General features: G+C 41.0%; 1 protein-coding gene across 7 annotated transcripts in view; it reads right to left on the bottom strand.

Annotated features, from left to right (window-relative positions):
• NNT (nicotinamide nucleotide transhydrogenase) overlaps window positions 1-15,546 on the bottom strand; it is a 92,901-nt gene that overhangs the window by 28,251 nt on the left and 49,104 nt on the right. For all 7 annotated transcript variants that reach the window (XM_073343880.2, XM_073343879.2, XM_073343884.2 and 4 more), the window contains 7 exons: window positions 15,024-15,185; window positions 13,677-13,787; window positions 12,542-12,687; window positions 10,752-10,947; window positions 9,447-9,680; window positions 4,052-4,212; window positions 2,735-2,914 (listed from right to left, as the gene is read on the bottom strand). In XM_073343880.2, the coding sequence (XP_073199981.1) occupies window positions 2,735-2,914; window positions 4,052-4,212; window positions 9,447-9,680; window positions 10,752-10,947; window positions 12,542-12,687; window positions 13,677-13,787; window positions 15,024-15,185 (1,190 nt within the window). The remainder of the gene's footprint in view (window positions 1-2,734; window positions 2,915-4,051; window positions 4,213-9,446; window positions 9,681-10,751; window positions 10,948-12,541; window positions 12,688-13,676; window positions 13,788-15,023; window positions 15,186-15,546) is intronic.

Here is a 15,546-nt window from a genome sequence, read left to right as displayed (position 1 = left end):
TTTTAATAGCTAGGGTCCCAAAATATTCAGGTACTACCAGGAAATAGGCAAAATTCATTGTAATTACAGTCTGACAAACTTTAAAGGGGAATAAAAGGGAAATAACTTGGCTCTTAGGTTAAGAGTGTGCGCACCATGCCAGGTTATAGCCCAGACCAAATCTTTTAATAAGAACGGATGTCAATGTGCATACATACAAATGAGAGGAAAACCCACAAGAAAGTGTACAGTGTCAAATTAAGTGTTTAAACAAAATCTGCTACAGCCTTAGAAGATGTGCCACTCTGGAGAATTCAAACACCTGTCAGAAGAACAAAGAAAGGGAGACAAGGATGTTACAAGTGGAAGGCCTTTGTTCGCAGGTGATGTGGTAACAGCACTTCACAAATCATGAGGACAGATGTTGGGCATGATCCAAAGCCCACTGGAGTCAATGGCAATCCCTCCCTTGACTTAAATGTGCATTGGATCAGACCCATTCTGAGACCTATAAGTAATACACAATTTTGGATGTATGCTATGACGCTTTAATACCCCCCTGTTTCAAGGGAAGAAGAAGAGAAAAATAGAATTTATTGGCAATTGCACGGTAGTGGCTAACTGCCAGGTAATGTGGTCTGGAAAGAGGAGAATGATCCCAACAAAACCCAATTGCCTTAAAGACACAGGGGCTGATCCTGCAGGATATAGAGCAACCTCCAGTCTTGTTGAAGCTTGGGGGGAGGGGGGAGAGAGGGGGAAGCAGCAGCTCCCTAAAGATACACAGGCCAACCCCAAAAGCTTGTACTTTACTTGGAAGGTCTTTACAAGTGAAGTTAAAAGGAAAGAGATACCTCACTGTGCAAGAACACCACGAAATCAGAAAAGGAGACAGTGCCCCAAGATATTACCAGAATAGTTAAGTCTTCTTATTGTCTAAACTTCACCGTGCATTCCACAGACAGGCAATTTGCATAGTGCTTAAATATTAGTTAACGGTTGAACAGCCTGTCCATCTATAGGTATAAACCAAAAGCAAAGGGGATGGGGGTTCTCCTAACAAAGCAAAAACTTTCTAAGAAAATAGGCCTGTGTTAAGGTTGTGAAAGTTGTTTCACTGGCACAGTTTGAGTCATGTTTGCATTATAAGAGTTTATATCATCTTAAATCTGACTTTGCCTACCAGGTCATGGGAGTAAAGTTTCTTTTTCATTATAGAGCTGCTGAAGAATAAAAGCTGTTCAGTCCCATGGATTATAGTAATGCATTTAAAGCGACATTTTGGAAGGCAGTTCATAACATGGAACAAAGTCCATTACTTAGGGGAAGGTAGAAAACTGACACCTGCTGAAAAATATCACCACATTATTGTGTTTATTGCACTTCAGTAACTCAGTTGCAGTTATGCTGATTGACTGTTATCTATACTGGGTTAAAACAGTACAAGAGTCACTGAATATCATCTTAAAAGCTAAACTCTCCAAAGTTTGCAAATATAACATGATTGCCCCTACTCTCCAAACTTCCCTGTGTACAGACCTGATCAGGCCATGCATACCATACCTTTTTACTTATCTTTCTTGAGCAACAGTTTAAACAAAAGTTCACATTAAATTATACAGGACATTTTGCACAATACCAACTCTAATTTAACAGGAACAGAGTAATGGAAGACAGTCATAGTTAGTAACAGGGAAATATCAGGAGGGGAACAGATGGCAACATTGATATGAAAGAAGGCAAGAGTTGGAGGAGAAACCAAAAGGTCTGAAAATTATATAGTGGAAACAGACAAAAATGGCAGTTGTTGCACAGTAAGGACACAGTTTTCTGCTATCTATCCCGCTTAGAAAACGAGAAGGGCTGGAGGAAAAGAAGAAAAAAAGACTAGTGTGGAAGCATTCCAGGAGCACAGTCCATTACTAATACTAAAATAGGATTACACATGACAGGTTAAACTTAAACCCTTAACATTATTCCAGATTTGTAAATAACAGACTAATGTGCATCTGCTGCCACCCAGTGGAGATTCATATTCATCAAACTCTGAACAAACCAATCTAACATCACTTAGGACTGTAGATTACTAACTCAAATGGTAAGTAAAGCCATCATCAGATTGAACCACACACATTACAGGCTTTGTAAAGGTTCATAGCTGAGTTCACTCATGAAAACAGGCTTTCCTGTGAACACAGACAGACAAGTCTCAACCTCATTTATACTGCTAATGGATAAAGATTACAAAGATGTTCAAGTCTGAGGAGTCAGACTACTTAGGTATTCATGGTGTGATCCTTAGCCCACTGAAGTCAATGGAATGACTCTCCCTGATTTCAATGGATTTTGTATCAGATTCCTAGGCTCCAGATCTGCAAAGCATTTAAGAGCATGCTTAACTTTGAATTGAGCACTGAGTCAATGGGAATTAAAAACAGAGTCTTCAGTACTTTGCTGCTTAGGGAAGGGTTGTTGAAATGGGGCCTTATAAAGGAGAAGTGTTTCAGAACTGCAGAAAAGTCAGGCATGTTTGATCTTTGAATTGCTTCTTCTACTTTCACAAAAGGTTCAGTCTGTCCAATCCAACAATTTGAATTAAGACCATAAAGAAATTTACCAGTCTCTAAACAGCATTAACAGGTCATAGCAGTTTTGCCTACATCCCTTCCTTGCCCAGTGCAGATTCTGAGCATGGCTCCCCAGTTATTTTGCAATACAACTTCAAGTATGAACACAATTTCTATTTAATTCTTACCACACACATGATGTAAGAGAGGATGGCACCAGAGGAACCAATGAGAGCGCCAACAATGGTCAGCAAGTTGTTGTTAAGCAGGAAGCCTTCAGCACACAGAGCCCATCCAGAATAACTGTTCAGTACAGTAATAACTACAGGCATGTCAGCACCTCCTATAGCCGCTGTTAAAGTGACACCCTGAAGATGAAAAAAATATATATACATTTCAGCATAACCTTACAAATTGTAAGCAACAGAGATGTGAGTTTTACTGCAGATATTTACTAAAAAGCTTTAAATTAGATCCCAAAATGATTTGATCCACACACTCAAGTATGTTCTACGTAAAAGAGATTAACATATAGGATTTCTGATAATTTCTGCCTTCAAAGATTAGACAGAAAAAACACATTACACAGCTTCACAAATAAGGTCTTTTGTTAACACTGACCTTGATTAAAAATAAGTGATTATATCCCTAAAAGCAACAGGTTTACAATTCAAAGAGAAACCATGCTGCTGATGTACCAAGAAAAAAAAAAGAGACTTGTAGAAGCTCTATAAATATGTTGTGGCATCGTTAAACAGGTCTCTCTTGATCGTCTTTATTTTATCCTATTTGTGAATAGTTCCATTAATTCGTGATACAGTACTTGAGTTAAAAAGGTGAATTCAAATTTTACTGTAATTTATTTTTAAAGTGAACTAAAAGGTATTTGTAAGGTGCTGAATGCCCAAAATAGCAAAGGCAAGAAGGATAATTCAGCACAGTAAACTAGTTTTGTCCTCACCAAGACCCAGATTCAGCAAAACTAAACATATGTGTAAGTACTTTGCTGAACCGAGGCCTAATTTCAGATCCTTTAAAGTCCCACGCTAGCTCCCATTCCACTCCAGTACCACAGTTTTTACCAGGGCATCACAGCAGAGGTGTCCAATATATGTGGTAGGAAGTAGCTTATGATATAGCATACTTCAGCAAAAAGGTAATATTTTACATTTTAAAGGGATACAAAAGTTACACATCTTGTAAAGCTATATGCTAAACCACACCTTACCTGAGTTCTTACAGATTAGCTTCATCTGCTCACATGGGTCCATGATACAGTAGCTCTGGTTTATGGCATGATAACCACTGCATCACAATAGATGATGGGACAATTTTGGTATGTGGCAAAAAAACACCTGACAATTCTGTACATGCTGATTCCCCTGGGCTCCCTTGCTATGTGGGCATTCAGCATATATTGCAGCAAAACAGATATTGCAACAAAATAAATTCTATATGTCAGTAATTGCTGTTCACTTTGTGTATTGTGCGACACACTGACTTACCATAATAGCAGAGAGTGCTGACACTGAACCTAAACAGGTAAGTCCTGTAGTATAACTAGGATCAATCATATATGGAATCATTCCACCAATGCTAGCGGCCAGCAAACCTGCATTCAGTAAGTGCCGGCCTGGCAGAAGGAGTGGTGCAGAGTTCAGGACACCTGGAATCAAACATTATCACATTTAAAACCTAAAATGCATGAGTGACAGCTGACTCCCCCGTCCCCCCCAAGAGATTAAAGGAAAGTAAAACTCCCAAAAACAAAGTTAAATTCAAAGTTAAAGGCAGAAACTGGCAGATATGGCAGTTTCCTAGACAAACTTTACTGAACTAAGTTTCAGTATCTTAGGAGCTCATTGTATTAAAAATGCAAGCATGTATCGTTGGATTGTGCATAACATCTCTAGGGAGGAGACATAGCTAATGAATACCCAGGGAAATGTTATGAGCTTTAGAGAACTCGTTGAAACAATGTGCTAGACAGACAAAGTTAAGTGGGACTCCTAGGAACATCAAATCTATTCTTGCTTGAGACTTCTTTTTTTGGGTGGTGGAGGGGAGGGGGCGCCCTTAGAGATGAGTATTTTGACTTTAACAGGAGGAAGGAACAAATATATCCTTTCCCTGAAGTGTTAATTAAGCATTGGCATTATATAAGTATTAACAAAAACGAAGTTTAAACTGTCAGAATAAAAATCCCTCCCTCTCAGTTGCCCAGTTTTTAGTGCCTTATGATGTTTATTAATTTCTAAAGTTCTCCAGTCACCACAGAATATTCCAAGGTAAACCTGACCTGAATTTCTCATGATAAAAACAAGCAGATTGGATTGGATTGGATTAGAGAGAGAGAGAGAGAGAATGTGAATGCAGAAAGGAACATGCATTACATATACAGTTCTAGCTCTGAGGTGAAGACTTACTTGTGCTATCTATAGCAGGACCAGAAGTACCACACAATGCCAATCCCCAATTAGGTACAGATTCTACATTCATATATATGTAAGCAGAATCAGGATGAGCTCTACCCTGACTTCTGATGGTGAGTCATGGTGGGTTGTAGAAAAGAACTTCAGGGGCTGATCTCATTTGCATAGGCACACACCCCCTGCCTAGATGGTCACTTTGGCTGCTGTAGGAGCCCCAGTTTCTCTGTTATTGGGGCAGGAATAAACTGTTATTATCCTGATTACATGAATCAAGGACAGTGGAACTGTACTTGGCCTTTTGTTATGATGGAGGGACTCACCATCAACTAAGCAGCACTCACTAGGCAAGGGTCATGGGTTCCAAAACCCAGTAAACGGAGAGAGGCTGGGAACAAGTATTAATACTTGGTGGTATAGGCCCCCTGGTGAGGACCTTACATGCTAATTGCACTTCCTCCTCTCTCCACTGTGGAATATCAGAGCTAATTTTGATTCCATTAGGAATCTAGTTACAGGCTGCTGAGCTGAATTCACTTTGGGCTAATGATGCACCAGCACTGAGGCTCCCCTACTTCAAGCTGAAATCACAAAAGAGCTAAACTTACTAAGAGCTGAAATCACTGAGTGTTGTGTTAAGTAGCGCGGGAGCCTGAAGATATACAGCAGAGCAGTTTGCGGGACAGCTGGCAGAGCAGAGCAGTTTGTTGGATGCCTGGAGCAGCTAATGGGGGCAGCTGGCAGAGTGGAGCCCCGTGGAGAGGAGGGGCAATCAGCTTTCGACCACGTTAAGATGCCCCTTAACCACCACCAGCCCACCCCCACACACACACACATCTCTACTGAGGTTGGGAGGTAAAACTCTGCAGATAAACTTTTGAACTCTGGGGCTGCCCTGACCAGGGACAGAGATTTTTGGGACTTTGGGTGATTCTGGGTTGCTGGACTCAAGAACCAAAGGGAAAGGACACGTCCCAATTTGCTTGGGGTGGGTTTTTTGCTCATGGGTTGTGTTAGGAATCCTGTTGGTGGTGTTTCCCCAACATAATACCACATTGTTTCTCTCGGTTATTAAAAGGCTTCTCTGTGCTTGCGAGAGGGGAAGTATCGCCTCTTGGAGGCGCCCAGTGGGGGAGGTATATATTTGTCCCAGGTCACTGGGTGGGGGCTCGAGCCGGTTTTGCATAGTGTTATTGGATTGGAATGAAACCCCTAGATACTGAACTCGGCCCTTGTTGCTGCCAACTCTGACGGGCAGAAGGGTTACATATATTTCATCAGAAAGTAACAAAAAAGGGCTCTGTGACTACTGAAGGCTTTGTGGTCCTACCACACACCAGGAAAGGCGCAATGAAGGTGGGTCCGCCACACCTAGAAAGGCTGCAGGGAAGCAGCCAGCCAATCAGAACCTGTCAGCGTTCACTCCCCACTCTGAACTCTGGAGTACAGAAGTGGGGACCCGCATAAAAGACCCCCTAAATTTATTTCTACCAGCTTAGGTTAAAACTTCCCCAAGGCACAAATCCTTTCTTTGTCCTTGGATGGTATTGCTGCCACCACTAAGTGATTTAGACAAACATTCAGGGAAAAGGGCCACTTGGAGTCCCTGTTTCCCAAAAATATTCCCCCAAACCTCTTCACCCCCTTTCCTGGGGAGGCTTGACAATATATACTAACCAATAGGTTAACAAAGTGAGCAAAGACCCTTTATCTTTAGGACACTAAAATCAATCAGGTTTTTAAAAGAAGAACTTTATAATAAAGAAAATAATAATGGTGGGGGACAGATAGCTCAGTGGTTTGAGCATTGGCCTGCTAAACCTAGGGTTGTGAGTTCAATCCTTGAGGGGGCCATTTAGGGATCTGGGGCAAAAATTGGGGATTGGGGTCCTGCTCTGAGCAGGGGGTTGGACTAGATGATCTCCTGAGGTCCCTTCCAACCCTGATATTCTATGAAAAGCAGCACCTCTGTAAAATCAGGATGGAAGGTAATTTTACAGGGTAATAAAAAAGATTTAAAACAGAGGTTTCCCCTCTAGGCTCAACTTCAAAGTTACAAAAACAGGAATAAACGTCCCTCTTAGCATAGGGAAAATTCACAAGCTAAAACAAAAGATAATCTAACACATTTACTTGCTATTACTTACAATTTTTGTAATCTTAGATGCTTATTTCAGGTAGGGTTTTAAGAGATGTTTTTTTCCTGCCCTGGTCCCTCTCTGTCCGAGAGAGAGAACAAGGAAAGCACAAACAAAACCTTCCCCCACAGATCTGAAAGTATCTTCTTCCCTTATTGGTCCTTTAGGTCAGGTGCCAGTCAGGTTATTTGAGCTTCTTAACCCCTTACAGGTAAAGGAGGGATTTTATGCTACCCTTAGCTGTATGTTTAATGACAGAACACAAGAGGCTCAGTTAAAAGGACCTGCAGTGCCTAAGCAGTTCAGTTCCTGGCTGGGACCAGAGGAGCAAGTAAGGGTGTTTGTTGCTGATCAATGAAGCTCGAGAACAGAATCAGAAGAAAGGTCCTGGTGGTACTTGCATTCAGTGAGGAGAAAGAGGATTTAAGCACTTCAGCCCAGGGGTCAGGGTGAAGAGAAAGGAGCTACAGGGGGAAAGGACTATGAAATAGCAGCAGCAAACCAAAGGAAGCAGTACGTGGCTGCTGTGTGTAGGGGTCTCTAGGCTGGGACCTGGAGTAGTGGGTTGGTCCCTGCACCGGCCATTAGCGAATTGGCCTCAGCCCTGACAAGGAGACAAGACTCAGTTGAGAGGCCCAAGTGAAGAGCAGGACTCAAAGGGGCCCAGCAGTGAAGACCATGGTGAGGGGAGACCAACAGTTCCAGTTGGACTCTTTACCTAAGGCCCAAAAAAGGGGCTAGATTTGAAGGGCCCCAAGACAGTGCTGAAGACCCTAATAAGGGCAGACTGTGTGTTGAACTTCTGTTACCCCAAGTTTGACTCTGTGACTTCACCAGAGGGCTGAGACACTGGAGACCCATCCAGCAAGGGCAACAACCCACAAGGGGTGCCAGAACCAAGAAAAACTGCAGCACCTCACCCAGCAAACAGGAGGAACTCGGGCAATGAGCATCTCCTATCACAGGTCAAGGCCTGTTTATTCAGAAGGAGGACCATTCTCGGGGGAGGGCAAGAAATCTCGGGGGAGGGCAGTCTTCCAGTGCTAGGAACAAAGAAGAGTATTCTGGTATCTCTGGCTCAGTAATGGAAACAAGGATGTCCCATCAATGGTACTACGAAGGTGAAAAGGGAGAGGAGATGGTGGATTGGGGCAGGCAACTCAGGATTTGAGCTCACGAGGTAGCAAGGAAAAGCTGCCCCCTCCTAAAGCACTCTACTAGAGAAATTATCTGGGCAAACCACCTTGTTTGTATATTCTATTTCCACCTTCTGTGTGAGGCCTTGTTTATACAGAGAAATTTCAGCTAAAAATTCCCAGTAGTGCTACTACAAGCTATACCAGGGTTAGCACCACTGTTCCCTCTAAGCTGTGCGTGTACACACAGATCCTAAACCCCGCGCACAGGGCGAAACATCGCACACACAAAAATTTGCACATAAGAAATTTTTTGCGCACACGGCCTGTCAAAAATTAGAGGGAACATTGGTTAGCACTGGTGAGAATTTTTAGCTAGAGTGCCCTAGTATGGACATGGTCTTCGATTTCTTGTACCTATGCACTGAAGTGTTCACTCAATCACTTCCACAGCAATCAACTTATGTCAAATGAAGGATTAGTACTTCAGGTACAGAACAATCATCAGGTGTTGGTGAATCTTTAAAGATCCTATGTATCACAGGAATGTTTATAAATGTAAAAAGAAGAGACAGATTTCATTTGGTATGTAGGCAGAAATGCATCTAAATAAGATTACTTTAATGAATTTGACTGTTTAAAATAGGGTCATGTAACATTTGCGAAGTCAATTGATTTAGTAAAAGAAATCTGTACTCTAAGTGAGAAATCCCATGGAAGTCAGTGACAGAACCCCTATTGACTTTAATAGGGCCATGATGTCACCCTAAATTGTCTACTTGGCCAGATGATTAATGTACTTTTAATTTTAATAAATTTCAGTAAAAGAAAATTATGTCCAGACAGCAAGCATGTACAGTACATGAAATAAAGAAATCCAAAGCAGTACTAAGTTTTGGATAATGTGGGCTAGGGATTGTTTACATTATTTGTTAATTAACATGAGAAATACTGTCCATAAGGAGACTGAACGCAGATCATCCACAAATAAAGCACTACACAACACATTTAAAAAGTGCAAGGCAGCATTTAAAAAACCCCTCAAGTTAAGCCTATATTAACTCACCTGATACACTTTCTGTAAAACAGAATTTTTTTTAACTCCACACACACAGTTTATTGAATGAGTGTGAGAGTCAATGACAAAAACAAAATAAATTTTAAAATTTGCTTTTAGCCAATATGGACAACACTCACCTTGCAGTTTCCCGTAAGCTATGAGGGAGCCACTGAAAGTCACACCACCAATGTATGTGCCAAGATACGCCACAATCTTGGTGAGGTTTGCAGCTGGATCAGTAGCGAAATGAGGATACTCAATCATGTACTCTGCTACACAGGTGAGCACGGCAGCCAAACCTACCAAACTATGGAAAGCAGCCACTAGCTGAGGTAAATCTGAAATCTGGATGCGTTTAGCAATTGTCAAACCTGGTAAGAGTTGGAGACAAAGAATTAAAATATTATAAGGTACTGTTTTATGTGATCATGAGCTTGTGTATTCTGTTCAATAGAGTAATGTCAGTAATTTTGTACCTAGGGGACATTGTACGAATAAGGAAATCAAAAAATCAGAAATTTATTAGTATTAGACAACAGCCACCTGAGAAGCTTCCACTGGAGTCAGTATTCCTTTTATATGCGGCAGCATAGTCTAAAAAGAGAGGAAATCTGACTAGACTCAGGAGACCAGATTTCAGTTTCTCAGTCAGTAACTAACCTGCAGTGTGAGCTTGGGCAAATCACTTAGTCTCTCTGTTCCTTAATTTTCTTACTGAGCGAGCTGGGCAACTACAGATCCATTAGTCTGACCTCAATAGTATGCAAGCCTTCAGAACAAATTTTGACGGAAATAATAATTAAAGACCTGGTGGTAACCGGAAAAAGGGATAAAATGCAACAAGGTTTAACAAAGGTAGATTGTGCCAGACTAGACTACCCCAATATCTTTCTTTGATAACTGTTTTTTTTTAGACAAGGGGAGTGTAGTAAATTTAATCTATTTGGACTTTAGCAAGGCATTTGATACAGTAATAAATGGGAAATTATTAGTTAAAACGGAGAAAATTGGGATTAGTACAGTAATTGTGAGGTGGGTGGCTAAAGACATGACACCAAGGGTTGTGCTGAAAGGTAAATTATCGGGCTGCAGGAAGGTTACTAGTGGAGTTCCTCAAGGATCAGCCTTTGAACTTGATCTCATTGAATATCTTCATTAATGACCTTGGTATTGAGCTTTGCAGCAGGACTGGTATCCCACTTGTTACTATGGCAGGGGGACGTGGGTGGGTAAAATGTACTTTGTTGTAAGCAGGCAGCTCCTTATCTGAGAAGTGGGGATCACAATTTTCATCCCACCAGAGTAAACTGCTTTGATAGAAGGATAAAAGCACTCTATAGGCGCTAAGTTAGAGTAAAGATATCAAAAGTGGGCATGTAACCATGAGCTATTAATTTCACTTGTAAGTTATAAAACTGACTTTTACATGGTGCTGTACTCACCTATGGTGCCACCAAGGGTCATTGCACCTGACATCTGAGCCAACAATTCTGGTGATGGTTTAAGGCCTCCAAGAGTAGCCGCCAAACCTCCGGCAACACCTATCATACCCAAAGCATTACCCAGGCGAGCAGTTCCTTGAGTGGACAGACCAGCCAGAGCACCAACACAACACAAGCCTGAGCCCAGATAGATCATCTTTAAAATAATGGAAACACACATATATATATTAAAATCTTTCTGATCATTATGTGAAAGACAGATTTTTTAGTGCTGATGGTTCACAAAGGTGGATTTGATCTTAACCAACGCTCCTGAGGAGGAGTTAGAGATTTTCCTGTGGTGTGCAAATTTGTTGCTGTAATGTGATTGTGGTCATTTTAAAATCTTGTATTTAAATCAAAATTTGAGGAGTTTTGCTTCAACTGTCCTAATGGGCATGGAAACAATTGTTGATGTTTACTTATGATACATTTGGCTTCCTGTTTACAAAAGAAAAAAAATTAGCTTACATGGATACATTTAAATAATCATTTAAATAGCATAAAATTGGTGTTTGTAAAATACTGTGTTATAAATCCCCGTGACAAAGTTAGTTTAGATTGTTACTGCCACAAAAAATAAAAGGTAATTTATTTCCATTTTCTTAAGTAGTATGATCTGAATCTGAACAAGCAGCACTATAATAAGATATTCTACCTTGTGAGAAATGGGATTATTTTTAAGACCTTCTCTCTTATCATTCCTTCTGGGCTGAATCTTTGTAGACATGGCCTTAGCTCAGAATCCCATCCCTCTACATGTCCCTTGTAAACCACATTTGTTGTGGGGTAAAGTTTTAAGACATAGGTAAAAGAACTCCTACCTTTGTTTTAAATTTTCAAAAAACTCTTCGCTCTCTATTTCGTTCTTAGGTATTGCTAGAGCACTCATTTCAATAGCATTTAAGCTTTATTTCTGCTATTCGTTTTTAAGAGATTTGTTCATAATGCAAAAAACCCTGCTGCTATTTTAGAAATATAAAGATATTTTAAAGAGGTTGTTATTTAGAAACTTTGCAAAACTAAAGTCAATGTCCAGGGTTCATTTGCAGGTTTGGAGCTAGCTCATGGAGTTAGCTAACACTTGGCTGCCTGTGTGGAAATAAACAGAGGATGAAAAGCCATTAATAGTTTGTGCCCTCCAAAGCCTATCAACAGAAAAGTATGACATGTCACTAGCACTCAGTGGATGCTTGCTCTAAAAGCCTGTACTTGACGTACAGACAAGCTCCATATCCCAGCCATCAGGTAAAGGGGAGAGGGAATTCATAATGTAAACTGAAGAGTGAAGCATTCCCAGTAAGTGGAAAGCATGGCAAAGCACAGAGAAGAAAGTAATGCTGAAAGAATAGCAATTCAGTGTGTGGGGGGAGAAAGGGAACAAGACCGACAGAGTGTATTTTTTCCTTTCCCACAATGAAGTTAATGCTACAATAGTTTTGGCATTTAAGTTACTTACAAACCTGCAAAATGTCAGAAAAGTCGTTTGACCTTGTCTTGCCTGGTTCTGATCCCTTGCCCATGTCATCTTACCACATGTATAAATAACGAGGTAAAACTAGAGGCAATTTGAGAAAGAGTTGGGTGGGAGATGAAGGACAGCGGGATACAGTTCCTTTTGCAGGTTTATTTCAAAACCTGTTTGATCAAAGTGATTTGAACACTGTGTACTTTAAGACCAGTTGCCAAATGGGAAAGAGACCTGCTGAAAGCTGGATCAGCAAATGACAGAAAATGAAGGATCTTCTTACCTGTTCAATATTATAGCCACCCTGGAGAGCAGCTGCATATCCCCCTACAAAGACACCAGCAGGGAGCAGGTACAGGTAATTGTATTCAGGGGGATCAGTAGGACGCTTGAACATATCCAGCATTCTCTGCGTAACCAGAAAGCCACCTTGCCAAAGTACAAAAGAAAAAAAAAAAGCTGAAACTAGGCCTTGGCCAACCTACTAGGAAAAAATGTCGTTAATCCTAGTAACCACTGGGACATGAGTAAGGGCTTTGGAAAACTTGGAATCTGGTGTACCAGCCAGTATACAGGTATCTAGAATTAAAGTCATATATAACTACTTTCTTTAGACTACACAGGAAATTCATCCAATTGGAGGGAGGGGTTGGTGGGCTGGAAACCACAGACAGATACCAAGATCTGTAGGACACCACACGGATTTGCAAGGTGGCCTACCCATCTGCCATTACTCTCAATTGTCGACCTGTTCAGCAGCATAGCTCATTGATGATCACACCACTCATCATCCATGCCTGTATCGTACTTCTCCTCTCTACTGTGGGACAGAAATGCACTGACACACACTGGAGTTTCCAATGAAAATTCTGCAGTGGTTGTCCTCTGTTTATGCCACCAACACCCTAACCACATGTCAAAACTTTTACCAACAGAGGTATCAGAAGGGAGATTATGCTTGCTCCCTTCCCTCCCAGTCCAAGCCAGGAACAGTCTTCAAAGGAGTCAGGTGACCTTCCATGTTACATAGTGGAAAGACTTATTTTCCCTATTTTTATTATGAGTCTTTTTGTAGATTGGCCACAATTTTGAACTGGAAAGAAGGGAGATGGACAAATACAATACCATCTCACGATGCAGAGGAATACATGTATTCCATGTAATCACTAAAGTGATTAAACTATAAAGGACCACTGGTGTCCTAAGACTTTCTCCAACAGAAAGTCACATCACAGAAGGGGCACACAAGAATGCAACCGTCAACAACCATACTCGCTTGTTTGCTTTTTAAGTGATTCCAATCCATAAATTAAATTAGAGTCCTTTAAATCTATACCACTACAAAAGTGGAAGGCATTAATGGACTGTGGTCACAGTGCATTTTGATTCATGTTCATAGAAAGTTAACATGCTCATACCGGCAATGTTGACAGATGACACAAAAGCGGCAAGCACAGCAAGACCCTGAGGAGTACTTTCAGGGAAATAGTTTCCTCCCATCAATGCCAGCCCACCAACTGCAGTCAGTCCTATTAGAAAAAGATACAAGTAAGTTATTGAATATAAACAGGTGATTATATACCAAGCAGCGATCTCTGTTCAAGAATCAATAGACACCACTTGATTATAGTTTTGCCAAACACTGTACACATTACTGTAGTTTAATCCCTCTGAATTAAGATTGCCAATAATTTTATTTCACTGCAAAAACTATCCCAGTGTGCTACAGAACACATTAGTAAAAAGTAACAGACCAATATATTTTTGGAATATAACACATTAAATGTTAACTTAAGCAGCACTGGCTGTACATCTATAAATGAAAGGCTGAGTTATTAGGCCACAAATGTGACCTGTTTTGTTGTTCATGAGGGCTGAGAACAGCCGTTATTTCCAAAGTGATGGCCAGTTTACTGTCAATCCTAATTTCATTATTAAAATGGCAGTAATTGCAACTCTGTATGGTGCTGTATAAACATTAAGAGGAGATGGCCTGTTTGAAAGATCTTACAGTCCAGGAAAAGCAGACAAAGCTGTTCAGACTCAGACTAGCTCAAGTGCTGGTGTAATTTTTTAAGGGCAAGGAGCGGGTTTTAAACCTCATGGAGGTCATTAGTGGGAGACTTTCCAGAAGTGAGTTTTGAGAAGGAACATGAAAGATGGCCACTCCAAGTATAAAAGCGTAACATTGAAGAAGGCATGAAGATGAGAACAGGAGAAGGAGAGAGGCTTAAGAGGAGTGAAGCGAGTAAAAGAGGAAGTAGGAAGAAGTGAAACCAGAGATGTAAACACAGATTGTTTAGGACCTGAAAGGTGAGGACTAAGAGACTTGAATGTGATGTGGAAGGGGAGGGAAGCAGAGAGCAGCAAGCCTGCCAGAAAGGAAGGAGACGAAGATGATTTTAGTTGCAGGATTTTGGATAGATTGGAAGGGAGAGGTATGGTATGCAGGAAAGAGGTTACCATGTCCCAAGCAAAAGACAACCCAGTTATATGGCTAATTGCTTTTAAAAATATGCAGTATGTTTGCCTATACAGATTTGTAACTAATTCTCTTTGAAGAATGCTACCAGTAGTTAGAACTACACATGAAATCTGTTATCTTTGCTATTTATGGCAAAAGGTTCAGTTGGAATAGCACCAAAACTGGCTCCGTGGCATCTTAAATACAGAGGATTAAACTGCTACTAAAAGCTCATAAAATATCATAGCTGCACCCAATATTTCCTCTAGACAACACACATAGCTGCAGGGCAGTCACCTACCTGAGATGGCATTAGTCACGGACATGAGTGGAGAGTGAAGAGCAGGGGTCACACCCCAGACCGTGTGGTACCCTACTATTCCAGCTAAACCAAACGTTGTCACCATCTGTGGGAATGCAGAATTAGGAGCTGCAATGCCCAGTCCCAGCAAACTAGTCAGACCTAAGGAGGACAAGGTTAATGCAAAATTGTGATCTCTGAATGGTTTATTTACATTGCTCCACTGAAACTAAGACACATTGAATATGTAAATCAGATTAAGCAGTTGATGACTGTGCATTTCCCGGTGTCCACCCCATTTCCCGAATGTACCCAACTGTACACTATTGAACACCTCTTACTTCTTGAGACTTCTTGGTGCTCAGATACTATGGTGAAGATACAGCTTGGATTAAAAACCCTCCCTCCTCCTCCATCACAGCATTGTACAATAATTCATTATCATCTTGGACAAATGAGTAGTGCACACCTGATGCCAACATTACACTACTCTGAGAACACACACATAAGAACATAAGAATGG

This window comes from Lepidochelys kempii, chromosome 5 (genome assembly GCF_965140285.1).
Source record: "Lepidochelys kempii isolate rLepKem1 chromosome 5, rLepKem1.hap1, whole genome shotgun sequence".
Classification (NCBI taxonomy): domain Eukaryota; kingdom Metazoa; phylum Chordata; order Testudines; family Cheloniidae; genus Lepidochelys; species Lepidochelys kempii.
Note: the sequence above shows the minus strand (reverse complement) of the source record. Positions and strands in the feature narration are given on the sequence as shown.